Source organism: Heterodontus francisci, chromosome 6 (genome assembly GCF_036365525.1).
Source record: "Heterodontus francisci isolate sHetFra1 chromosome 6, sHetFra1.hap1, whole genome shotgun sequence".
NCBI lineage: Eukaryota > Metazoa > Chordata > Chondrichthyes > Heterodontiformes > Heterodontidae > Heterodontus > Heterodontus francisci.
In genome coordinates, this window is record NC_090376.1 from 122,847,102 (window position 1) to 122,872,813 (window position 25,712).

Sequence of the window (25,712 nt, forward strand, 5' to 3'; positions counted from 1 at the left end):
AGGTGGGTCACCATGAAGATGGACATGTTGGGTGACCAACAGAAGTGTGGGGGCGGGCAGTTGGGGACAGGAGATCCTGTGATGAAATCTCCAGGAATATGTCCAAGCAGAGTTGGCAACTCTGCTGTGAACTGTGTGACAGGATGGTTAGAGAAAGAGGGGACACAACGAAAGAAAGGCCAATATCAATTGGTGAAAAGTTGTGTGTTTGGCAGACACGGAACCTGTTACAGTAGAAACTTGTCTCATGCATTTGTTTTGGAATGTAATCTTAAGTTTTCATTCAAACTTATCGCAAAAAAGATTAAACGTAGCCCCAGCCAAAACCAGTGGGACATTCTTCTGTATACATAATGATAAGCTGTCAGATGCATTACTAACCCATAGTTACAGTGCCCATTGAACTTATTCAATCTTAGATGGAGACAGCTGTGTTTAAGTATTAAATGAGGACTTTATGGGGGAGTAGAGGCTCTACAAATCAAAATGACTCAACCTCCCATCTCTGCATAAAGAAAAGGCTGGTTGTTTGCTTGTGACGAGTAACCGCCATATTTCTCCAAGGCCACATCCCTCTACTGTAAGCCATGGCTCGGGGCGGGAGCTAATGCTCTCACCTCTGAATCAGAAGGTTGTGTGTTCAAGTCCCACTCCAGAGACTTCAGCACAACATCTAGGCCAACACTCCCACTGCATTAGGGAGGGAGCGCAGCACTATGGGAGGTGTCGTCTTTTGGACGTGAACTTAAACCGAGGCCCTATCTGCCCTCTGAGGTGGACGTAAAAGATCCCACAGCACTATTTCAAATAGGAGCCCGGAGTCCTGACCAGCATCACTAAAAAAAAAGTATCTGGTGTTGGTCACATTGCTGTTTGTGGGAGCTTGCTGTGTTTAAATCGACTGTCACATTTCCTACGTTATAACAGTGACTACTCTTCAAAAAAGTACTTCATTGGCTCTAAAGCACTTCAGGACATCCTGAGGTTGTGAAAGGCGCTATAGAAATGCAAGTATTTCCTTTCTTTCTTTCGCTAGGCTCAGGCTCTTGCAGAATAGCTACCTCCTCTAGCGAGGTGACAGGTCAGTGACAGGTTGTCACTGCGAGTGGTTATGGGGGGAGGGGGTCTGTTTTTATGCAGCTTAGCATGCCACTCAAAACAACAACTACTTACATTTATAAAGTGTTTCACAGGAGTGTTACCAAACTGAATTTGACTTTGAGCCACATAAGGAGATATTAGGGCAGGTGACCAAAAGTTTAGTCAAAGTTTTAAGTCTTAAGGAGCACCTGAAAGGACGAGAAAGAGGCAGAGAGGTGAAGGAGTCCCTCCATGGCCTTGCCCCTCCCCACCTCTGTGACCTCCTCCAGCTCTACACCCCCCGCAATCTCAGGTGTTCCTCCAATTCTAGCCTCTTGCACATCTCTGATTTTCATCACTCCACCATTGGCGGCCATGCCTTCAACTGCCCACTGCTCTCAGTTTTGGAATTTCCCTCCCTAAAACTCTCTGGCTCTTTCCCTTTCTCTCTCCTCTTTTAAATCACACCTCTAAACCTACCTCTTTGACCAAGCTTTTGGTCACCTGTCCCAATATCTCTTTATGTCGCTCAGTGTCAAATTCTGTCTGGTAACTGTCCGGTGAAGCATCTTGGGACATTTTCCTATATGCTATAAAAATACAAGTTGTTTCAGATTTGAGGCGTTTTTAGTTTTCCTTTTAAGAAAGAAATAAAGTACCAGAAATTTTACATTTAATATCAGCTGCACGGAGGATGTGGGAGAACTGCCTTAGTGTAACACTATGTACCCTTTTAAACATAGGGCTAAAGATTGTGGGAGGGAACAGAGTCATAGCCGGCTAATTAAATCATTCTCCCTTTCATCTGACAAACCACACAACAGTTCAGACCATTTGTGATAATTATAGTCAATCAAAATACTTGCGTAATGACACTGTATAGATATGTAGATCTTAATTTTCCTTTAAAAGGTTCAGTATTTTTGTCTAATCTTGATTTGTCCCTGTGCCATATATCAAATCCCTCCTCTGTTGAAAGGGCTTGATGGGTCTAAAGGCCTCTTCCTGTGCCATAATGACTTAAATGACTGAGAGCAACCCAAACCCAGGCTTCCCCAATGCAAACCTGCAGCCAGTCAACCAGGAGATACTTGAGAATGGTGTATAGTGACTCTATTTTGGACACCGCTCCCCGTCTCTGTAACCTCCTCCAGCCCTACAACCGTCGGAGATATCTGCGCTCCTCCAATTTTGGCCTCTTGCGCATCCCCAATTTTAATCACTCCATCATTGGTGGCCATACCTTCAGCTGCCTGGGGCCTTAAGCTCTGGAATTCCTTACCCAAACCTCTCCGCCCCTCTCTCCCTCCTTATAAGAACATAAAAGCATAAGAAACTGGAGCCCGAGGAGGCCATTCAGTCCTTTGAGCCCAGTCCGTCACTCAATGAGATCATGGCTGATCTTCTACTTCATCACCATTTTCCTGCACTATCCCCGTAACGCTGATGTTTTTAATCAATCTCAATCTTGAACATACTCAATGACTGAGCCTCCACAGCCCTCTGGGGCAGAGAAATCTAAAGATTCCCTACCCTCTGAGTGAAGACACTCCTTAAAACCTACCTCTTGGATCAAGCTGCCCTAACATCATCTTCCATGGCTCAGTGCCCAAATATTGCCAAGGTGGCAGATTAAGAAGAGTCAATAAGGCAAAACAGAAGGGAAAATGTAAATGAGGGATATGAATCAATCGAGTTTTGTGTTACATTTATGCGAATGTACAAAGCATTCGAATTAAAATCAGGGATGTAGAGGAACCAATTGAAATTGAGGGGCATAATGATGTGGCCTTAATCAAAACTAGGGCGAGATTGGGAGCTAAAATATTGCTGACAATGAAATATTGGAGTAAAGAAAAAAGGAGAAAATGCTGAAAGACAGTCAGGCAGCATCTGTGGAGTTGAGATTGAGTCAATGTTTGAGGTTGATGACCATTAAGACAGGGGCTGCCAGACCTGCTGAGTATTTCCATCATTTTCTGTTTTCATTTCAGATTTCCGGCATCTGCAGTATTTCTCTTTTGTTTAAGAACAACATTCTGGAGCTGTGGCTCGGCCAAGTTTCTCAACGGGCACTGGTGTAGAGAATGTTAAAAAAAACACATTTTTATCAACAGATTACAGACTTCAAAAAAAAATTTTAATAAATGATAATGTTGTGTTGTGTGATCTTCCGCACGGCAACCACAGGTCTTGTACAGAACGATGATAGGGTAGGCAGCTCAGCTTGTGCTTATTATGGTCTATACACACTTCAGAGCTGAGGTGTGGACAGGGCTCATTCATCTCCAGGAGGCACAAATGGCAAAAGATACTGAATAAGAATTCAACCCGTGCATCCATTAAACAGGTAAATAAAATGCAAAAACCTGAACATTGCAATCACATTGCCCTTCTTTTATCTGTACAGGTCACTGTATCTGACCTGGCCATATATTCAACCAACAACAATGAAATCATTGACCACATCAACTGGTGTTGGTTAACTGGACAAACATTGGCCAAAACTTCATCAGAATCCTCCTACTCTCCTTTAAATAGTGGCTGCAAGACTTTTCACACAACTGAGGGGGCCTGGGTTTAACATTCGCATCTGAAAGACAGCACCTTCAATAGTGCAGCACTCTCTCAGTGATTATGCGCTCAAGTCTCTGGATTGAACCCATGACTTTTAGACTCAGAATGGAGTGCGCTACCCACTGAGCCAAGGTGGACCCCATAAAGCAGTAGTGTTCTTTTGTTCTTCTGACCAATGTGCCTCACTAAACCAACACGAGCTACAAACAAATTGGCGAGGCCATCCATTCATCTCATTGCTGTTCACAGGACATTGGTAAATCTGAATGGCTGGCACATTTTCAACAGCGAATGCCCTGCAAGAAGCGATCCTTCTCTTAAACGGAGGCATTTGACACAAAAAGGCACTGTATAACTGCAAGTATTGTTAGCTCGACAATTCCTATATTGATCCTCAACCTTCCCCATACATGCCCCCGGGTTGTTTTATCCTGTGAGTAAATCCTGTGCGTGTCCTTCACAAGCGGGGAATTAGAAAACATTACCCAGCTGTGAAGTATTTTCTATGTTTAATAATTCAGTCAGAGGCGCATCCCAGGCAATTAGACTGTGCTGTACTAATTAGTGAATTTTACTGATCTACAAACTGGAATTGTAGCATTTAAACTTACCTCTTTGACCTAGTTTTCAGTCGGCTGCTCTAGCATCTCATGTAGCATGGTGTCATATTTTGTTCAGTAAGGCTTCTGTGAAGTGCCTTGGGAGGTTAAGCTACATTAAAAGGTGCTATATAAATACAAGTTTTTGTTGTTGTTGGAGCTACAAGTTGGTGTTTATTTGCTCCTGCATCTCAATTGCCAAAGACTCACATTCTAACACCACCTTTAATTCCTTGCTCAATTCTTTCCTGACCAGGACCCTGGGAAACAGGGGATAGCCCTTATTCTCCCCATTCCCACACAATAGGGAACTCCTTTGTTTACTGGACATGGCCGATGCCCTCATCAGAGGGCAAAGGTTGACCAGATGGCTTGTAAGTGGCCATCAATCAGTTCAACAGTATCATGGAGGTCATTATTCCGAGGAATGCTGCTCTGCCTGGACATGTAAAGGTCATGGCACCACTACCAGCAGTCAAGCATCAATGGGCTGGAATTTGGTAGAGTGGGGCATCTCTCACGAGTGCCCTATTCAGCCTCTTCCCTCACCCTTCAGCTTGAAAATGTTTCACGCCGTAGCTTACTGGGAGTATGAGCTGATAACGTCACAGTGAGGCCAATGGGATACCTGGGATCTCAGAGAACAAAGGGACCACCAATCTATCTCCTTAACCAATCAGATTCAAGGATTGAGGGGGGGGGGGAAAAGAGGGTTGATGGGGAAGGAAATTGAATCAAATCAGGGACAGAAAAAAGAAAGAGAGGGAAAAAACGATTGGATTGAGGGAGAGAGAAAGAAAAGAGACAGAAAGAAAAGAAAAATTAAAAATGTGAAATTCTTTAAATCTCTGAGAATTTACTAGCTGCTGGAGTGAGATTTAACAGTATAAACTATTCTCATTCAGGGTCAAAGAGACTGATCGCATTAACAATGATCACATAGTTAAAAGGGTCCTTACGCTGTTAAATTCCAGCCCTAGCTTTCTGCGGTGAGCTGAATGGGCAATTAATGACAAATCCAGCAAATTCTTAAAAATAACGGGGATGTTTGGGAGACAAATGCAATACTGTACCAATGGGCCTCCTGGCTTGCTGTAGTCATGTGACCTCTACCATGAGCCGCTCTCTGCCTGCAGCCATGACAAGTTCAGTTCAATAAAGACACAGTGCAAGCGAGACTGTTGTCCTGTGAACTCGTAACAGGGGAGGTTAAGGGTGAGATGCCATCTGTGTGAAGCAAACAGTGGAGTTGGTTAAATTGACCAGCAATTTCTGAACGTTCACAACTCACAGTGAAGCCTGGCAAGGGTATAAAATTGAACCCCGACCCGGGCCCAGAGTCATTTAAATTTTTTAAATGCCCGACTCAACCCGAACCCGACACACGTAGTCAGGCTTGGTCGGGTAGCCAGGCTTTAGGCCAGTGTCCTGAATAAACAGGCCCAAGGAGATGGAATAAATGAACAGCTCATTTTGAATAGAGATTCCTTCCGACTGTCGTTCGGTTTAATGATTCTGGATTTGCGCCTCTCCGACAATGGTACCTATCACTGCCTAAAGCTGTCCTCTCAAAACATGCTGCTGGGAGATGGAAGTGTGGTGATTGTAGGTAAGGAGATCTCAAATTTGGATACTGTAAACTGTAACATTACCAAAAAACCTTAAAGTAAAATAAGAAAATTCTAGAAACACTCGGCGGCTCAGGCAGTGGAGAGAAATAGAGTTAACCTTTCAGGCTGATAACCATTCATCAGGACCTGCAAAAAATACAGTGGCAGATTCATTATAAAGGCCTCCAGAAGTCAGTGTGGTTGTGATTTCAGATATTCCTGTTTCGTAAATGTTTGTTCTGCCATTTTCAAAATTCTTAATTTAACTGTAGGAACTCTGCTGTAAATTCAAATTATACCAGTTTTCCCTAAGGTTTTGTGATTGAGTTTTAGAATGGGTGTTCTTGGTTCATATTGTTCTACTTACTGGATGATTGATTTTTAGAGAAGTTATTGCCATGACTTGTCATCATTCTCAAGTCTAACAAAGTCGGAATTGGATTTGTAGCAATTTGATAACGTTAGATCTGATATAAATAACGCCCGCCCCAGAGTCCCTGCGTTGCTAATTCGAGTTGTTCACTTTTATTTGACTCAAGGCGCTTGGATATAACACACACTAGAACATAATGCTCACAAAATCCTGTTTCTTTCCGTTCCAGAGAGACTGAAAGTGACTTCGCTGTAAAGGCCTGCAAAAAAACCCGACCCGAACCTGAAAGAACCACATCGGACCCAAGCCCGACCCGGCCCGAGTCCCTCCACCTTTTCCTGCGCCCGACCTGACCACCAGAACGTTCACTTTACCTTCCAACTCCCAATCTGCAGGAAGCTGCAGCGAGAGCATGATGACATCATAGAGACTCTCACTCGCTTACTGCGCAGACTCAGAGTTTCCCTCCTTGATGTCCCGGACTCCCAGCTCAGGTAGGCTTTTCAACGTTTGGCACTTACCAGCAGAGCAAAATGCAATTCTTGCTTGCGTGGCTGACCCGAGGCCGAAAGCCAGACCCGGAAGAGCGACCCGACACATGTCGTTGGGTCCCGTCAGGTTCGGGTCAGGTAGCCAGCCTTTACTTCTCCAACTACAAAACGCCACAAAATCCGTTGTTACAAGTACCTGATTACATGTGGCAAGAAGAAAGTGAATAATAATGGCAAGACTGATGCTAAACTGCATTGACCGTGTTTGAGAGATAGACTGGGACTTTCTCCACATTCATTATATCTGGGAGATAAATAGGGCTGGTTTTCATTTAATCTCTTACAGACCAATGGGTTACAAAAACTGTCCACATTGAGAGCCTGGCTTTGAATATGCCGAGTGTCCATGTCCAGCCTGACCGTTCCGAGCCCGAATGGTGTACCCGGAGGAGAGACCCGACCCGAACCCGACACATGTCGTAGGTCCTGGTCAGGTTCAGGTCGGGTAGCCACGTTTAACTCGCAGTGTATCCCTCCCATCGTCTGATCTTGCTGGCTGGCCGATTTACAAATTCATAGCATGTGTTGTTAACACACCATTATTGTTCCAGCAAGATTGGCCCAATCTCACCTTGTGCCTCTCAGGGATCTCCTCCACGGAGCATTCTATGTGCGGGCTGGATAGCAGCAAGTCTCCAGTGTGTCCTTCTCCTATATTGCGCTTTCTAAAGTGTCCAGGGCCTAAATAAAATACATTAGTAGCTCCTGAGTCACATCTACAGAAAAAGGGTGCGGACTGCTTCGAAAGCAAGCGCATACCAGAGGCAGAGAAAAAAGGCAAGGAGAGGATATCCCGAGCCAGCAGCTCGTCCAAAACTCAATCATCTGTAGTATTTGCAGCAGAACCTTCCGGGCGCAGATCAGCATTAGCAGTCATCTACATACGTACTGGAACCCTACCAAACACCCAGATGATGGACATGGTCATCTTTGCCTCCAAGGACAGACAACACCGAATGAGGAGATAGCTGATTTGCACCACACACAAAGTTCCAGGGTAATAGTTATCGGACAAGTCAGTTTCTAATTGAATTTTAATATCCCATTGGTACATAGTTGGCTTGTTTCTTGTGGGTATGAAGAATCAGCTCCGTTAATTTGTAGCTGGATGCTCCCCTAGACTACCCTCATGACATTGCTGGTGAGAAAGAATTATTGAAAACTTGCGTTTTCATAGGACCTCATCATGATCAGAAAATTGTGGGTTCAAGTTCAACTCCAGAGACTTGAACACAATTCGGGTTCTGGCTCTCCCAGTGCAGTACCAAGGAGTGCTGCACTGTTGGAGGTGCCATCTTTTGGATGACACATTAAGCTGAGGCCCCGTCTGCCCTCTCAGGTGGACATGAAATATCCCATTCCACTGTTTGGAAGAGGAGCAGGGGATTTCTCCCTGGTGTCCTGACCAATATTTATCCTTCAACCAACAACACAAAAAAACATTATCTGTTCATTATCACATTGTGGGAGCTTGCTGTGCACAAATTGGCTGGCAGGTTCCCTACAATAGGAACTACACTTAAAAAAGTACTTCAGTGTCTGTAAAGCACATTGGGATGTCATGAGGATGTGAAGGGAGCTATATAAATGCAAATCTGTTACCCCTGTTTTCTTTCAAAAGGTGCCTTGGGATCTTGAGCATCCACCTGAACAGGCAGCTGGGGCTTTGCTTTAACAGTTCATTGCAGGACAACACTTCAGTACGGAACAGCAAAATCAGTCTGGATTCTGTGTTCACGCCCTGGACAGAGTCTTAAACCCTCAATGCTCTGATTTACAGGCAACAGTGCCAGCAAATGAACCAGGTTGGCACTCGGATGCATAAGTCAGGGGGTGGTACAAAGTCATACAAGACAGCAACTGGGCTGCGATAATGTACATCAGTGACACTGGGTGGGAGCGGGAAATGTCAACCAGCTATTGACGTGATATCTGCTGGAAAGTGAGCACAGGAATGGGACGAATCAACTGTGCTGCCTTTCTTGGTGAAATATCCCAATATACTCGATCACATGAGCAATGATATCCAGGAAACCATGAATTCTTTCCATATACACCCAGATCAACTGTGCCTTCTCACCAGCCTCCATTAACTCTTAATTTGTTGGAGATATTGTTCACAAGCAATTCTTTTTATTAGATACATTTCGTTCTGCAAGCAATCTTATTTGCATATGCAAAATACCCTCCAAGGTTGTTAATGGCAGTCTTATTACATTGAATGCACAGCACAGAAACAGGCCATTCGGCCCAACTGGTCTATGCTGGTGTTTATGCTCCACACGAGCCTCCTCCCACCCTACTCCATCTCACCACATCAACATACCCTTCTACTCCTTTCTCCCTCATGTGTTTATCCAGCTTCCCCTTAAATGCATCTCTGCTACATTAACAAGTCATTAACAAAAAATAAAGTGGAAAGTTGACATATTGGGTACCCCAACAGTTTGGCTAATCTATCGTGGCCACACAGAACCAGGACCCAAATTCGATTGTCGAGCATCTAATAGGATGGGAGAGGTTTATGGAGGGAACTCCAGACCTTAGTGTCCAGGCAGCATAAGTCTGGAATTTCTGGCTTCTATACAACACACTATTACACAGCTCTACTCTAAAGCTCAGTGTTCTCTGCTTTCTCACCTGTCAAGGTCTCCTTCTACTCCCCCTCATTTCATCTTCTGTTAAAGATTAAGTGTACAGCAAAGGCTGCTTTTCTCTCTCTCAAATACTGCATGCAAAGGGGAATGGAACCATCCATAGTCTGAAAACTTCATAGACCAAGATATAGATACACTTATATAAATACTGCAAATAACCCCGATACATTTAACACATGCTCAACTACATATGTAAATATGCTACATAAATACTGTGGCTAAAAGAGTAACTGAGACCCTGGGAATTCAGCTCCTGACTCCCCAAAGCCTGTCCACCATCTACAAGGCACAAGTCAGGAGTGTGATGGAATACTCTCCATTTGCCTGGATGGGTGCAGCTCCAACAACACTCAAGAAGCTTGACAACATCCAGGACAAAGCAGCCCACTTGATTGGCACCCCATCCACCACCTTAAACATTCACTCCCTTCACCACCAACGCAGCAGTGTGTACCATCTAAGAGATGCACTGCAGCAACTCGCCAAGCCTCCTTCGATAGCACATTCCAAACCCGTGACCTCTACCACCAAGAAGGACAAGGGCAGCAGATGCATGGGAACACCATCACCTGCAAGTTCCCCTCCAAGTCACACATCATCCTGACTTGGCACTATATCGCCATTCCTTCACTGTCGCTGGGTCAAAATCCTGGAACTCCCTTTCTGACAGCACTGTGGGTGTACCTACATCACAGGGACTGCGGCGGTTCAAGAAGGCAGCTCACCACCACCTTCTCAAGGGCAATTAGTGATGGGCAAAAATGCTGGTATAGCCAGTGACGCCCAAAACCCATGAACGAATAAAAAAAACTTATAAACAACCATCTGTTTTAATTCTGTGGCCAAACTAATAATTATCCTAAGATATTTATCATCTACAACACTCTTCCATCTTTTGATTTCTAAAAGTGCATTTCTATTTAAAACTATATGGGAGATTCTCTGCATAGGCACAATGAGAAACAACACAAACCTGCAATTTCCCATCCTTTAATTTACTGGGCAAAATATCAGAGGATGAGGGTGTGTAATCTCTCTGTGTGTTTGCCAGAGTGCAAAAGTGGATAATTTTTATCCACCGTCAGATTTGGTTTATTTTTGAACTTCACAAGCCGAGGTCATTCACTTCATTTAGTTCCAATGCAAAGGGCAAACCTCAATGGTGGGAGAAATATCATTTACCCATGAAAGGACTGAATCAGGAGTACAATCCAGCAGATAACTGCAGAGCAGGGAGTACTTGAGAGTACAGCAGAGATCAGGAAAGCAGGGAGACTAACACAAGGATATCAGGAGAGCACCTGAGTGCATAGCTCTGAGCTTGTTCTGGGTCTTTGAAGCTCGAAAACGATAGCCCCTGATCTTTCTACTTCCATTATTGGAACATAGGAGGCCAAGAGGGGATTTAATTGAAATGTATAATATTATGAGGGGCCTAGATAGAGTGGATATGAAGGACCTAAGGACTCATTTCCTATAGCAGAGAGGTCAATAACCAGGGGGCACAGAGTTAAAGTAATTGGTAGAAGGATTAGAGGGGAGTTATGGGGTAATTCATTTTCACTCAGAGGGTGGTGGGGGTCTGGAACTCACTGCCTGAAAGGGTGGTAGAGGCTGAAACCCTCACCATTTAAAAATGTACATGGATAAGGGACCAATCATTCAGGACTGAGATGAGGAGAAATTACTTCACCCAAAGGGTTGTGAATCTTTGGAATTCTCTACCCCAGAGAGTTGTGGATGCTCCATCACTGAATACACGTAAGGCTGGGATAAATAGATTTTTGGCCCCACAGGGAATCAAGGGATATTGGGAGCGGGCAAGAAAGTGGAATTGAAGCCCAAGATCAGCCATGATCGTACTGAATGGCGGAGCAGGCTCGATGGGCCATATGGTCTACTTCTGCTCCTGTTTCTTGTGAACTTGTGTAAATGGCAGCTGTGGCTCCGTTGGTAGCACTCTTGCCTGAGTCAGAAGGTTGTGGGTTCAAGTCCCACTCCAGAGACTTGAGCACAAAAATCCAGCCTGACACTCCAGTGCAGTACTGAGGGAGTGCTGACTGCTGGTGGGGCAGTAACTGCGGGAGTGCTGTACTGTCAGAGGTGCCATCTTTCAGATGAGATGTTAAACCGAAGCCCCCCATCTGTTCTCCTAGGTGGATGCAAAAGCGCCAATGGCGCTATTTTGAAGAGCAGGGGAGTTCTTCCCGGTCTCCTGGCCAATATTTATCCCTCAATCAACATCACAAAGTGAAACAGATTATCTGGTCATTATCACATTACTGTTTGCGGAATCTTACTGTGCACAAATTATCTGCCGCGTTTCCTACATTACAACAGTACCTACACTTCAAAAGTATTTCACTGGCTGTGAAAAGCATTGGGACATCCTGTGGTCATGAAAGTACTATGGAATGCAAGTTTTTTATTCTTTTAACTGGTCCATGCTCCACATGAGCCTTCTCCCCCCCCCCCCCCCATCTCACCCCATCAACATATCCTTCAATATAATAAATAATAATTACTCTGTCCACCCAGTTCGCTGGGATGCTACATATTAATGAGGTGGAGGGGGAATACAAGCAGGAAATCCACTTATAGGTATCAGCAGGTGACACACCAGTGATTTGACACACATACATATTTAACTGTCCTGTACATGCCATGTAGGTGGGGACATTGAGAACGACTTCCAGGCTTTTGACTGAGTTCTGGGGGATTTGAATGTGTGAAACACAGCTTGTCAGATTCAAAGAACAAACCAGGAAATGGCAGAGAACTTGGGCCTATCTTGTTTTATATAAATAAGAGGACAGTAATTAAAGTATCAATCCCACATTATTTTGTCTCTATTTTCAGAAAGACATCAAGAGACTTTTTTTGCCACAAATTTTAATTTTCAATCGCTCCACCATTGGAGGCCGTGCCTTCAGCTGCCAAGACCCTAAACTCTGGAATTCCCTCCCTACACCTCTCCGCCTCTCCCTCCTCTAAGACGCTCCTTAAAACTTACCTCTTTGATCTGCCGTAATATCTCCTTACATGTCTTGGCGTCCAATTTTGTTGGATAACGCTTCTGTGAAGCGCCTCGAGACGCCTTACTACGTTAAAGGCGCTATATAAATGCAAGTTGTTTGAATGCTTCCTTGTTTAAAGAAAGATCCGCTGAAGATGGGGATCGAAATATTGAATAACAAAGGAAAATGAAGAAAATAAATGCCTTGATGTATAGTGTGTGTGCGCCCACTTGCTTGTGGACAGAAGAGAAAATTAAATCAAAGCAAAAGAGGGTTGATGGAGAATGAAAGTAACCTCAAAATGAGGCTGGGCCCATGGTCAACAATTAAAATTGGAATGACAGCTGGCCAGGAAGTAGGATTTCCTTGAATAGTATTTACTTTTATGTCAGACTTCAAATTAACTGGAGCTTTGGAACAAACAGCTCTAGGCTCAGAGGCACAAGATTTCCCAAGACTTCTGTTCCGAAAATCTAAATTTAGCTTCTCCAGTCAAGCCATAGAATTACCGTAGTGTAAACATGCTTGGTAATGTTATCCTATGAAAGGAAGGGTCAAGGATGAAATCTTAGCGGGGGGTTGGGGGTGGGGGAATCCCCTGACGCAAACGTGTAGGAATAGAAGGAACAGTTAGTGCAGGAGACGTATTGACCATGCTAGGAGTAGAAACAAGCAAGGGTGAGGCCATGAAGGTGGGCCACAGAGGAGCATCGAGAGATTGATCCCATGTCAAATAATGTAGAAAGGTATAATAAGGGAAGGAGAAATAACACAATACAATTGCGATTACAAAGGACGCCACTGGCGACAATAACCAGGGTGCTCCTCATGTTGTGGGCTGGGCAGAAACTAATTTGTCAACCTCATTATGTATTATGATGATCTGGAATGCGCTGCCTGAAAGGGCAATAGAAGCAGATTCAACAGTAACTTTCAAAAGGGAATTGGATAAATACTTGAAAAGGAAATTTTAAATGGTTCTGGGGAAAGAGAAAGGGAGTGGGACTAATTGCTTAGCTCTTTCAAAGAGCCGGAGTCATGATTGTATGTGTGGGCTTGAGTATTAGAAATATATGGTACTTGGAAGGGAAACTGAAAGTAGCTTTGTGCTTTGGGGAAAGCATCTGACCTGGGGGTTGTTGTAAGGTCAGATAAGCTTAATGCTGCTGTAGTGAGAATAGTGAACAGAACTCTTTAATAAATCACTGGAGATGTGACATTGGCAACAAGGTAAATTCAGAGATATTTAGGATAGTGTCATGGCATTTGATGGAGTGGATATGTCTTCAGTCTGGAGAATTGAGCCGTTTGGTCTGATGGGTGATGCCAGTTCCATCAGTGTGAAGTGGAAAGCGTGGATGGAGGAGTTTGAAGCGTATGCTGACAGTCACAGTTTATTTTTGGATGGGGTGACGGAGGTGCAGAAAGCACAGTGTTGCTGTTCAATGCGGGTGCTTCAGTGAGGGAGACTTTCAAGACTTTGCCAGACACAGGATAAAAGGTGGATTATGACCATGCAGTGAAAGCTTTGAAGGACCATTACATGGTGATGCCTAATGCCACATTCCAAAGGCATGGTTCCGTCAAATGAGACAGAAAGAGGGGGAAATAGTCGCCCAATTTGTGACACATTTGAGGCAGGCGTCAGATGCAATTTTGTTGCGATGGATCTAAACAACCAGGTAATGGATCAGGTGGTCCAACATTGCAAGTCAGAAAAGTAGGCTGTTGGAAAGAGGAGGTGACTTAACGTTGGATGACACTTTGAAGATAGTGGCTGCATTGGAAGCAGTGGGTGAACAAGTTCACAGCATGAAACATGGTCCCATTTCTACCACAACAAAATCTAAGGTTAATCGAGTGACACAATGGAATCCAGGTACGTGTAAATGTAAACAGCAAAAGTCTGAGAGAGAGAGTTTCAGATGTGGCAACTTGGGGCACTATGGAAGAGATGATTGCTGCTGTGCCAAGGGAAAGATATGCAGAAAATGTGGGGGCAAAGACCATTTTGCCAAGAAGTGCAGAAGCAAAGCTGAACAGAGTGGGAAGCCTGGCAAAACATGCAAAGGAAAGAGAGATGGAAGTAGTACAACTGTGAGATGAGTTGAAGATGATGCAGTGAGTGAGGACACGAATAGCAATCGTGGATAAATGTTTTCTGTCAATGGAAGTATCCATGAGAAAGTTCCAATGATTGTTGGGGGTGTTGAAGTGAGCATTATTGTAGATTCAGGCAGTGACAGTAATGTCACCAAGATGGCACTGTGGGAGGAACTGAAGACAAACAGAATCAAGTGCGCATCTCAAAAATGTGTCAAAAAGCTTTATCCTGTCACATCTAAATCCCGACTTCAAACTGTTGGATGCTTCACAACGAGTGTGAAAGCTGAAGATCAGAGTGTGGAGGCAGAATTCGTAGTAATTGAGGAGGATAATGAGCCTCTTCTGAGTAGAGAAACTGGCCAAGCTTTGGGGGTACTACACATTGGATTGAAAGTGAATTCTGTGAAATCCTATGCAGAGCTTCGAGGGGAGTTTGGACCAGTGTTTCTCGGAATTGGGAAGTCATGCAACCGCCAAGTAGATTAACAACTGACGAGAACGCGAAGCCTGAAGCTCAGCATGTACACAGAACACCTTTTGGTCTGAGAGGGGCAGTTGAGGCAAAGATCAAGGAACTGGTTGACCAAAACATCATTGAATCAGTTGAAGCACTAACACCGTGGGGAGTCACATTGCTGGAAAAATGAATATTGCTGACTCGCTGTGTTACGGAAGCGCTTCCATTATTTTCAATTTTTTTTTGAGAACTTGTGTTAAAACTGAAAAGATTCCATGGATGTGTTTTTTTTAAAACCAAGTTCACCGACAGGACAAGATGTTGTTTGAAAGCCACCTGCACTGGAGGCCATCTGTGATTTGGGCTCAGAAAACAGCAGAACCCCTAGTGACCTGGGGAAAATGGTTACAAAGAAGTCACATGTCAAGGTTTATGGAGGTCAGGAGTTCGACTCTCTGGGGTTTGGACATTGTTTTCCATTAATTGAAGTGTGAACTGTTTGAAGACAGTTGGTGTTTTCCTGGCAAGGAGTAAAGAAATCACTTGGCTCACCTCCTTCTCTAACTTTCTGAAGAAATCCTGCCAGGATCCAGTGTGGGAAAAAAATCCCTGGTACCGCATAGCTCCTGAGGAACTGGAAAAAAAATCCTGCGATTCAAGTGTGTGCAAAAAAACTTGATGCCACATTTCTCCTGGAAAGCATACTAGAATAATTCTTGATATCTCCAGAACAGACTGCTTCTGAAAAGATCCCAGTGACCCGTCTCCGTATACCTGGATGCCAGACCAAAAAAAGGGTAAAACTGACTTACTTCCATATCTTTATTTTTCTCGTCAAGAATTAGCAAGTATTTGGCCAAAGTAGTTTTTTAGTCTTTTTTTGTAACAGAGTGAATTTCTATATTTTTTCAAGTGTGTGGGGAATTTTTTAAAAAGGGAACTTGCATATTTTAATCAGCGTGTTACTGCTTTGCTTCGTTACTGGTTAAGTCTTGTTTTATAATAAACTGATAATTTTGTTATTTATTAAAGAAACCTAGTTGGTGTATTTTATTCTGGGATAAAAAAAGTACATGATTGGCTGTTTCAGTAACTGAGTAAACATTTAAATATATGTTGTGACCTGTGGAGAAGTGGAACTAAAAAAGACAGTGTACTCCTCCCACCTCGGTCGTAACAGCTGTCACAACTAGAGGGAGGATCAAACACACAGATCTTCATTATAGAAGGAAGCTGAATCCTCTGTGCAGTTTATGGCAGTTCATGCTACACCGAGAGCAATCACAACTAGAGAGATTGAGAGAGTCAAAGATTCAGAATTGAATGACATCAGCCAGAGAATCCAAGTTGGAAATTGGGAGAATTGCCCATTCAGAGCATACATCGTTGTACGAGATGAACTGTGCACAATTGGGAAGTGTCTTCTCAGAAGTAGAAGACTTATAGTGCCACAAAATCTTAGGCCTAGATTGGTGATTATAGCTCATGAGGGTCACTTGGCAGTGGTTGATACTAAGCAAAACTTACAAACCTAAGTATGGTGGCCAGGGATGGAGAAAGATGTGGAGCAGTTTGTCAAAATGTCTTATGGTTGTCAACTAGTCAGTAGACTCAATCCACCAGAACCCAGCTGGACAATGGGAGAATGTAGCAGTTGACTTCTTAAGTCCATTTCCATCAGGAGAGTCCATACTAGTGGTGATTGACTATTACAGCTGTTATTATGAGTATGTGGTAATGAAGTCTACAACAGCAGAGAAAACGGTGTTTGCATTGACTGAAATATTTACAAGCCATGGTCTACCAGTCACTTTGTATTCAGACAATGGGCCACAATTCATTGCACAAACCTTTGCAGATTACACGCAAGTCATAGGCATTCACCATCACACAGAAAACCCTAAATGGTCACAGGCAAATGGGGAAGTGGAAAGATAAAACCAATCCTTAGTGAAACAGATGAGGATTGCTCAGGCTGAGGGTAAAGACTGGAAGGAGGTGTTGTTGTTATATGCGGCCATGTGTACAGCAACAACACACACGACGATGGAAAAGAGCCTGGCTGAGTTGTTATTTGGACGCAAAATATGCACCAAGATACCAGAGCTGAGGGACATTAAGGTTGATCAGGAGTTTTGAGATCATGATGCTGAGAAAAAGGTTGCTGCAAAGTTTTATGCAGATCACAGAAGGAGAGCGAGACAGTCTGATGCGATGCCCGATGATGAAGTGTTGCTGAGGTGGGCGAGTCCAGGTAAGATGGATACACCACGTTATCCCAAGCTGTACACTGCTGGGGCGGCACAGTGGCGCAGTGGTTAGCACTGTAGCCTCACAGCTCCAGCGACCAGGGTTTGGTTCTGGCCTGTTTGCAAGTTCTCCCTGTGACCGCATGGGTTTCCGCCAGGTGCTCCAGTTTCCTCCCATAGCCAAAGACTTGCAGGTTAGTAGGTAAATTGGCCATTGTCAATTGCCCCTAGTGAAGGTAGGTGGTAGGAGAATGGTGGGGATGTGGTAGGGAATATGGGATTAACGTAGGATTAGTATAAAATGGGTGGTTGTTGGTCGACACAGGCCGAAGGGCCTGTTTCAGTGCTGTATCTCTCTATGTCTATGTTATTGCCAAGAAGGGAAACAGTGTGACTGTGCAGTCGCCAGAAGGAGTACTGTATGACAAATTCTTCATGCGTTAAAAGGTATCATGGTGACAAAGACTCAACAACAGATGAACCCAATGTAGGAGCGGAGGCGAAGATGTCATCCATATTCAGATGTCCAAGACAGTGATGCTGTTGGCAGGCAGACAGCTTGCTATCCAGAGGGAGAAACATCGGTTCCAGAGGGGCTGACAATTCCGAATCCTGACGTGGCAACCAGAGTTTCTGAGACAACAGGAAGACCACGGTATGAAGAGTATGTGTTGTGATTATGTTTATAAAAAAATGGACATGTTTTGGTCTGATAAGGGAGGAATGTCATGATTGTATGTGTAGGCTTTGTGTATTGGAGAATATATGGTACTTGGAAGGGAAACTGTAAGTAGCTTTGTGCTTTGGGGAAAACACTTGACCTGGGGGTTGTTGCAAGGTCAGTTAAGCTTATGCTGCTGTAGTGAGAACAATGAACAGAACTCAACAGAAGTCTTTAATAAAACACTTGTTAAATCTTTGCTAAAGTTAAGGCTGTGATTTCAAGCATGATTAACTTCAGCCTGAGATGTGACAGCACAGGCATGATAGGCTGAATGGTCTGCTTTCTGCTGCCAGCATATCTGGCTTGATTGTCCTATAAACCAACGGGAAACCAATTCAGAAATTGTAGGGCTCGTCTTATCTCTCTCTCTTCTCAAATTAGCCTCCAATGGGACTGCAGGAAAGTGAAGACAAAGAGAGGTAAAGAGGCGAGAGAGAGTGATACACAGAAGTCTGTTTGGTAACATTCTCCTACTAAAAGCATACAGCATGAAAAGGCCCATTTATTCCTACTGTTTTACTGGAAAAGAAAAACATTTGGACACAAAAACAAATCAAAATAAATATGAAAGGAGAAAAGGTACACTTGCATTTATATAATAACTTAGGACATCCCAAAGCACATTACAGTCAATGAAATACTTTTTGGAATGTTGTAATGTAGGAAACACTGCAGCCAATTTGCACACAGCAAGCTCCCACAAACAGCAAGTTGAGGATGTTTGAAGGATGAACCTTGGCCAACATACAGGACAGAACACCCCTGCTCTTCTTCAAATAACATCACAGGGTCTTTTTACAGCCACCTGAGAGAGCAGAAGGGGCCTCAATTTAACATCTCATCTGAAAGACAGCACCTCCCACAGTGCAGCACTCCCCCAGTACTGCAGTGGGAGCATCAGCAAGGAATTTTGTGCACAAGTCTCTGGAGTGGAATTTGAACACACAACCTTCTGACTCAGAGATGAGAGTGCTACCCACTGAACCACAAACACACACAAATGCAAGCCAAAAATCATTCTGTACATCGTAAGGTCATTGCACAATTCAAAGGCACTTTAAAAAACATCATTCCTGGGAGTCTTGGCATTAAACATACAGTTGTATCCAAACACTGCATGTACTTAAAAACCCCCAGTGCCTCTCTTTAAGAAAGCTCCTCATAAATGCATCTCCAGTGCCTCATTTATCCATTCCCAATTAAACAAGCTCTCCTTGGGGTATCCTGTTTCCTGCTTTTCCACAATGTTTCAAACAGCAGCCTGTCTTTAAACATTCTATAATGTAGAAAGCAGACATGTACCCTACCTAACTGGTTTTAATCAACACCCACTTCTCTCCTGCACATTCCAGAAGGAATGAATAGCTTTTGTCTAGCCAGAGGCTGAAGACTACATTGAAATGACCTCTCACAGTTGTGATTTCAATTAGTTCCACATTGTAAGGTGAAAGATTGTCTTCAAATCTTGCTCATAAAACACAATGCCCATATACAACTGAAAACAGTTATGCATTTTCAATCTGATATATTCCTGCATGCTGCAAACATACAGAAAGCCCCAAGATGTTTACTGTATATATTTTATACTTGGCAAATAACACACTAAAAGCTGCATTCATTTCAAGCTTGATCCTCTTAACAACAATCTGCATTTATATAGAACTTTTAAAGTAGGGAAACCTCACAAGGTGCTTCATAGGAGCGTTATCAAACAAAATTTGACACCGAGCCACATAAGGAGATAAAAAGAAAAAATAAAGGGTTGTGCTGCAGCTGACCTTGAGGAGAATCCTAAAGGAAGGCAGAGAGGTTTAGGGAGGGAATTCCAGAGCTTAGGGCCCAGGCAGCTAAAGGCACGGCCACCAATGGTGGAGCAATTAAATTTGGGTATGTGCAAAAGGCCAAAATTGGAGGAGTGCAGATATCTTGGAGGGTTGTGGGGCTGGAGGAGGTTACAGAGATAGAGAGGGGCGAGGCAATGAAGGGAATTTGAAAACAAGGATGAGAATTTTAAATCTGAGGTATTGATGGATCGGGAGTCTGTTGTCAAAAGACAGTCATGAGCAATAGCAAATCTTTTTCTGTAGTGTAATATTTACCAATCATGCAAGGGTTAAGTAATGAATTGTGTCCTTTAGAACAGAGGTAAAGACAAAAACTGTGGTATTTAATGTTTACATTAATGATTAAAATTTCAAAGGAATGCTGTGTTCCCCTTTTACGCCCACCTAACACAAGACCATGTGTGGTATTCAATTTACTTGTCCCTTTTTAAAATACCGTGTTTTAATTGCTATCTGGACCCGTCCTACCTTAATATATACCTGGGTAGCCTGAAGCTCACAATCTGCTGGTTCCTTTCCCCCCCCACCCCGGGCACATTGAAGATGTTTCATCCACTTTTAAAACGTGGGACCGCAATGCCACAATTAAGTTGCAACAGCCTCAGTCACTGGAAGGATTAGTCAACTGATCAGTTGACATGGGCGAGTTTTGTATTTATCCACTTGAATTGGGAACCTCTAACAGCCCAATTGTAGATTTGGTCCGTCCAAATTTTGGTTGTGTCTGGTGAGAACATTGAGAGTCGGATTACACTTGGCATTTGTAGACCTGTCACTACAGAGCAGGGTTGAGAGTAGGGCACCATGTTAAAGCATTTGCTCAAACACACTTTTTCCCTCTAAAACATACTGACATCATTAAATTACATTTATACAGGGGGTTTAATGTAGCAAAACGTTCCAAAGTGTTTTACCGACAGGAACAGGAGGAGGCCATTCAGGCCTTCAAGCCTGTTCCACTATTCAATGAGATCATGACTGATCTGTGACCTAACTCCATATACCTGCCTTTGACTCCTGGAGAACAAAAATCTATCAACTTCAGTTTTAAAATTAACAAATTAAACTAGAGTCAATTGCCCTTTGCAGAAGAGAGTTCCAACTTTCACCACCACTCCTGTAGAAGTATTTCCTAATTTCTCTCATGAAAGGGCTGGCTCTAATTCTTAGGTTATGTCCCCTAGTTCTAGATTCCCCAACCAGCAGAAATTTTTTCTCTCTATTTACCCTTTTTCCAATTTAAAATTGCACTGTTTGATCAGCCTGATAAGACATGATACACCCAAAGAAATCAACACCCCAACCATTTCCTCTCTACCCTAGATATAAATGCTGTATACCTACAGAGGAAGTTCCAGAACACCACATGCACAAGTAAGAAATCAATAATTAATTTTTCTCAAAACCCCACCAATCTAAGGTTAGCTTTGGGGTCAAACATATTAAATAGAGATTTCCCAAGTGAATGAAATCGGCCTGACTGTGTTTGGCGAGTGGAGAGCAGAGGGGAGAATGCAGAGACCATCAGCTGACAGGTAAAGTATCACCCAGGGTCCTTTAACTTTCAGAATACTGCGAGAGAGAAGCAGGTACGATAAACGCCACGTGACTCACGTTAGTGCTGGCAGCTTTCAACTCATGGGTCTCACAGTGTTGCTAACCTTCCAGGATTGCCCGGGCGTCTCCAGGAATAAAGGATTAATCCTCCCGGACAATTCTACAAGCAACAGCTGGGAGAAATATCACAGGGGCATTGAAAAACAAAGTGTTCTTTTCAAGTTTCTTTGAACACATTTATCATCTATTTTGGAGTCAGAGGGCAAGGGCAGGCCATTTGACTGGCAATTCCCCAAAAGTCAAGACTCATCCAATCAGAGAACAGTTTGTGTGCCGCTAGGATAGACATCTTGGGCATCCAATGGCAGGAGCGTGTGGGAGGTGGCAGGTCATGTGATGAAATCTTCTGGAAACTGTCCAAGTAGTGTTGACAACCTTGGTCTTACATAGGCAGCCACAACCAACATTTCCTCGAAGCAGCCTGGGTGCGCGGCAATCGGGAGTGTGATACGCAGGGGTCAAATAGGCCGCGCATAAGCAGCGGTCCCTTTGAGAGGTGTGCATGCATGGCCGCATGGCAATCTTAAAGGACCGCTTGTGTGTCAGCCATGATTCAGTGGGTAGCATTCTCACCTCTGAGACAGGAGGTTGTGAGTTTAAGTCCCTTTCAGGCCTTGAGTACAGAAATCTTGGTTGACACTTCCAGTGCAGTACTAGCAGTGCTGTCTTTCAGATGAAGCATTAAAGTGAGGTCTTGTCTGCTCTCTCAGGTGGATGTGAAATATTCCGTGGCACAATTTCAAAGAAGAGCAGGGGAGTTCTCCCCGGTGTCCTGGCCAATATTTATCCCTCAACCAACATCACAAAAACAAATTATCTGGTCATCATTTCATTGCTGCTTGTGGGAGCTTGCTGTGCGCGCACATTGACTGCTGCTTTTCCTACATTAAACAGTAACTAAAGTTCAAAAATACACTATTGGATGTAAAGCACTTTGGGACATCCTGAGGTCATGAAAGGTGCTATAGAAATGCAAGCTTGTTTGTCCTTCTCCAATCAGCCTCCACCTTTATTTGTTCTCTAGCTCCTTCAATAACTACTTTATATTTATCTGCATTAAATTGCATCGGCCACATGTTTGCCAGTTACCCTAGTCTCTCTGAATAAGAATTTGGTCACATTTGCAAACTTGGGTGATTTTCTTACAGTGCCCTCATCCAAATTTTTTTCTTAATGGCAACCTTTCCTACGTCTGTCAAGATTGTTTTCAATGTCATGACAATTAACAGTTGTTAATTTTCTCTTGTTGCATGGTTATTTACTTTCATTATCCACCAATCACACAATGAAATATATTTCTTCCTACGTTCAATTTTCTCTACAATCAAAAATAATTCCCCACAATTTTGGCAAAAAAGAAAACTCCCTGGGGATAAATCCCCAAAGACAGCAACTTCATTATTGCCCAAGAAAAATAAAATTCTGAACAAAACTTGGAGAAAAGAAATGACACATTATCCATGAATGTATCCAGGTTCAGCTTCCAGTCTTTCCTTAGAGTACTCACTCCAAGTAAGCTCTGTTAGTATTGGGGTGCCTCAGGGCTCACTCTCTGGACCCCCATTGGCCGGAACTTGATGTTGGGACAGAGGCCCCGCCCACTGGCCAAATAAGTCAGGAGCGAGCCCGCCTCTGCCAAGCCTGGAAGCCACGCCGTGGTTTTACGTGGCTCAGGCCCTTATTTGGCCATAGGCGGGACATCCACCCCTCTGAGGCAGGAAGTCCCGCCTCCAACTGCTGCTGGCCAATCAGCCCCAGCATTGCCAATGGGAGCGTTGGCCACTGCTGGGACTGCACTCAGTGAGAGGAGCAGCAATGGAGGAGACCCCAGAATTGATGTATGTATGTGGGGCCTCGCCGAGGACAATCGGATGGGTCCCGGTGAGGCAGGTGGAGGGAGGGAGGGGAGGTGGGTGTGAGGGTCAGTCGAGAGGGCAGGAGGGGGAGGTGCTTTGGCAAGGGGCGCTTGTGCTGCTGGGGGTGCCCAAACAGGAGGGCCTTCCCCCCACCCCCCAGGCGTGTAGGGAAGCTGCCTGGTCAGGTGAAGTCCCCGGCTGCCGCGGGTAAAATACAAGCGGCAGCGGGAGGAGGCCCTTAAGTGGCAAGTAATTGGCCATTTAAGTGCCTCAATTGGCCTGGGACGGATAGGCCGTTTGTTACCTCCCATGCCGCTTGTAAAATTGCAGCGGGGGCGGGAAGGCAATGGGAACGGCAATCCCCCCCCACCGCCTCCCACTCAATTTATGACCCCTCTCCCCCCCGCCCACTCCCGCAGTGGGGGGGGTGCATAAAATTCCAGCCAGTGTGTCTAATTTACTTCAATGATTTAGATTCAGAAACGATGCAAATTGGTCAATGAAATTGGAAAGGGCCGTGGAATCAGAGGAGGCAGCTTCAGAAATTTCAGAGCAAGATTGTAACTGGGCTGCAAAGGCAGATAAAATTTAAAACAAGTGTAAAATAGTAGAATCTGAAGCTGAAACCTTCTGACTTAGAGGTTAGAGTGCTAGCCCTGAACCATTCCAACACTGTGTTACTCTGTTGCCTGATTTGGAGAGTCAGGCAAATGAGGCTGAGCACTGGGAGCCTGATGTCATAAAATACCTCCACCAAACGGCTACGCCAAGACTGAGAGACCCAGAATTAGCTGATGAGCACGTGGAGTGCGTCAGCAGTGTGTACCATGTACAAGATGCACTGCAGCAACTCACCAAGCCTCCTTCAACAGCACCTTTCAAACACTCAACCTCTACCACCTAGAAAGACAAGAGCAGCAGATGCATGGGAACAGCACCACCTGCAATTTCCCTCCCAAGTCTCACACCATCCTGACTTGGAACTGCATCACCCTTCCTTCATTGTCGTTGGGTGAAAATCCTGGAACTTCCTATTTGACAACACTGTGGGTGTACCTACACCTCAAGGACTGCAGCGGTTCAAGAAGGCAGCTCACCACCACCTTCTCAAGGGCAATTAGGGATGGGCAGTAAATGCTGGCCTAGCCAGCGACACCCACATCCTGAGAATGAATCATATTTTTTCAAAGATTAATGGTGATTTCGATCCAAATTGCAGAACAAATACAAACGAGGGATCTCTGTTACAAATGCTCAAAGACAGAACAGCAAACAAAAGCAGCCGCAAAGTGCTCCCTTACAGTCTTTCTTCCTACAATCAGCGTGAATAGGAAAGTAATGATTAAAAACAACAATTTATTTTCTCGTCTTCTAACCTTTGAAAAGTTCAACAAAACGTTTTAGATGGCACATCATCAATAACAACATGTGCATTTGGGTAATGAGCAGAAAATCCCCAGTCGGGAGTCTGTTCCATTCACCCACACTGAAAAAAAATGATCAATTAGAAGATCACTAGTGCTAAACTGCAGGATCAAGGTCGTTCCACAAAGAATACCAATTAATATAGACCAAAGAACACAAGAATTAGCTGCTGCCCTTTGGTAAAGAGAGTGGGGGAGGGGAGGAATGAGAATTCCAGTCCTCCAGGATCTGTGCTTATGCGTATTGAGAAAGGTAATCTTACCGGAACATCAAACACTTCCTGGGTGTCATCCAGCATATGGACCTTGATGGGGACAACTTTGCCAGAGGGCGAGCCGGGAGCTTTCTGGCCAGTTTCCAAGGTACTAATCCCGGTGCTCTCCTGTCCTCCCAGCCTGGCTCCAGGAGTCTGAAGTGAGTGATGTGTCAGCTCCACATCTGCCATATTTATAGGAACAGCTGCCCTCTAGGCTTTAAAAGAAGAAAGGAGAAGTAAGAAATATGAAAAATCCACAAATAATCAAAATAAAGTTTAATATACAAGCACAACTTATTTTTCTATTGATCTCTGTTGCAGCCTCCAGTTGGCACACAAAGGAGCCCATCTACATACAAGACATATAAAATCAACGAAGGCTTAGGCTCAAGTGCAATTTCAAACATGTGTTTGCAGTACAGACTGGCATAGCACAGAAACAGGCCATTCGGCCCAACTTGCCTATGCCAGTGTTTATGCTCCATGTGAAACTTCTCTCACCCCTCTTCCTCTCACCCTATCAGCATATCCTTCTATTCCTTTCTCCCTCGTGTATTTACCTAGATTCCCCTTAAATGTATCTGTGCTATTCGCCTCAATCACTCCCTGTGGTAGCGAGTTCCCCATTCTCACCACTCTCTGGGTAAAGAAGTTTCTCTTGAATTCCCTACTGGATTTATTAGTGACTATCTTATAATATCTACGAGTTCAAAG

At 44.0% G+C, this 25,712-nt stretch overlaps 1 protein-coding gene across 2 annotated transcripts in view; it reads right to left on the minus strand.

Annotated features, from left to right (window-relative positions):
- farp1 (FERM, RhoGEF (ARHGEF) and pleckstrin domain protein 1 (chondrocyte-derived)) overlaps window positions 1-25,712 on the minus strand; it is a 274,704-nt gene that overhangs the window by 230,078 nt on the left and 18,914 nt on the right. The window contains exon 2 of one of the 2 annotated variants that reach the window (XM_068034256.1): window positions 25,005-25,208. In XM_068034256.1, coding sequence (XP_067890357.1) covers window positions 25,005-25,187 — 183 coding nt within the window. In that variant the 5' untranslated portion in view covers window positions 25,188-25,208. Of the gene's footprint in view, window positions 1-25,004; window positions 25,214-25,712 lie in introns of both variants that reach the window. The other variant, XM_068034255.1, reaches the window with a different exon arrangement.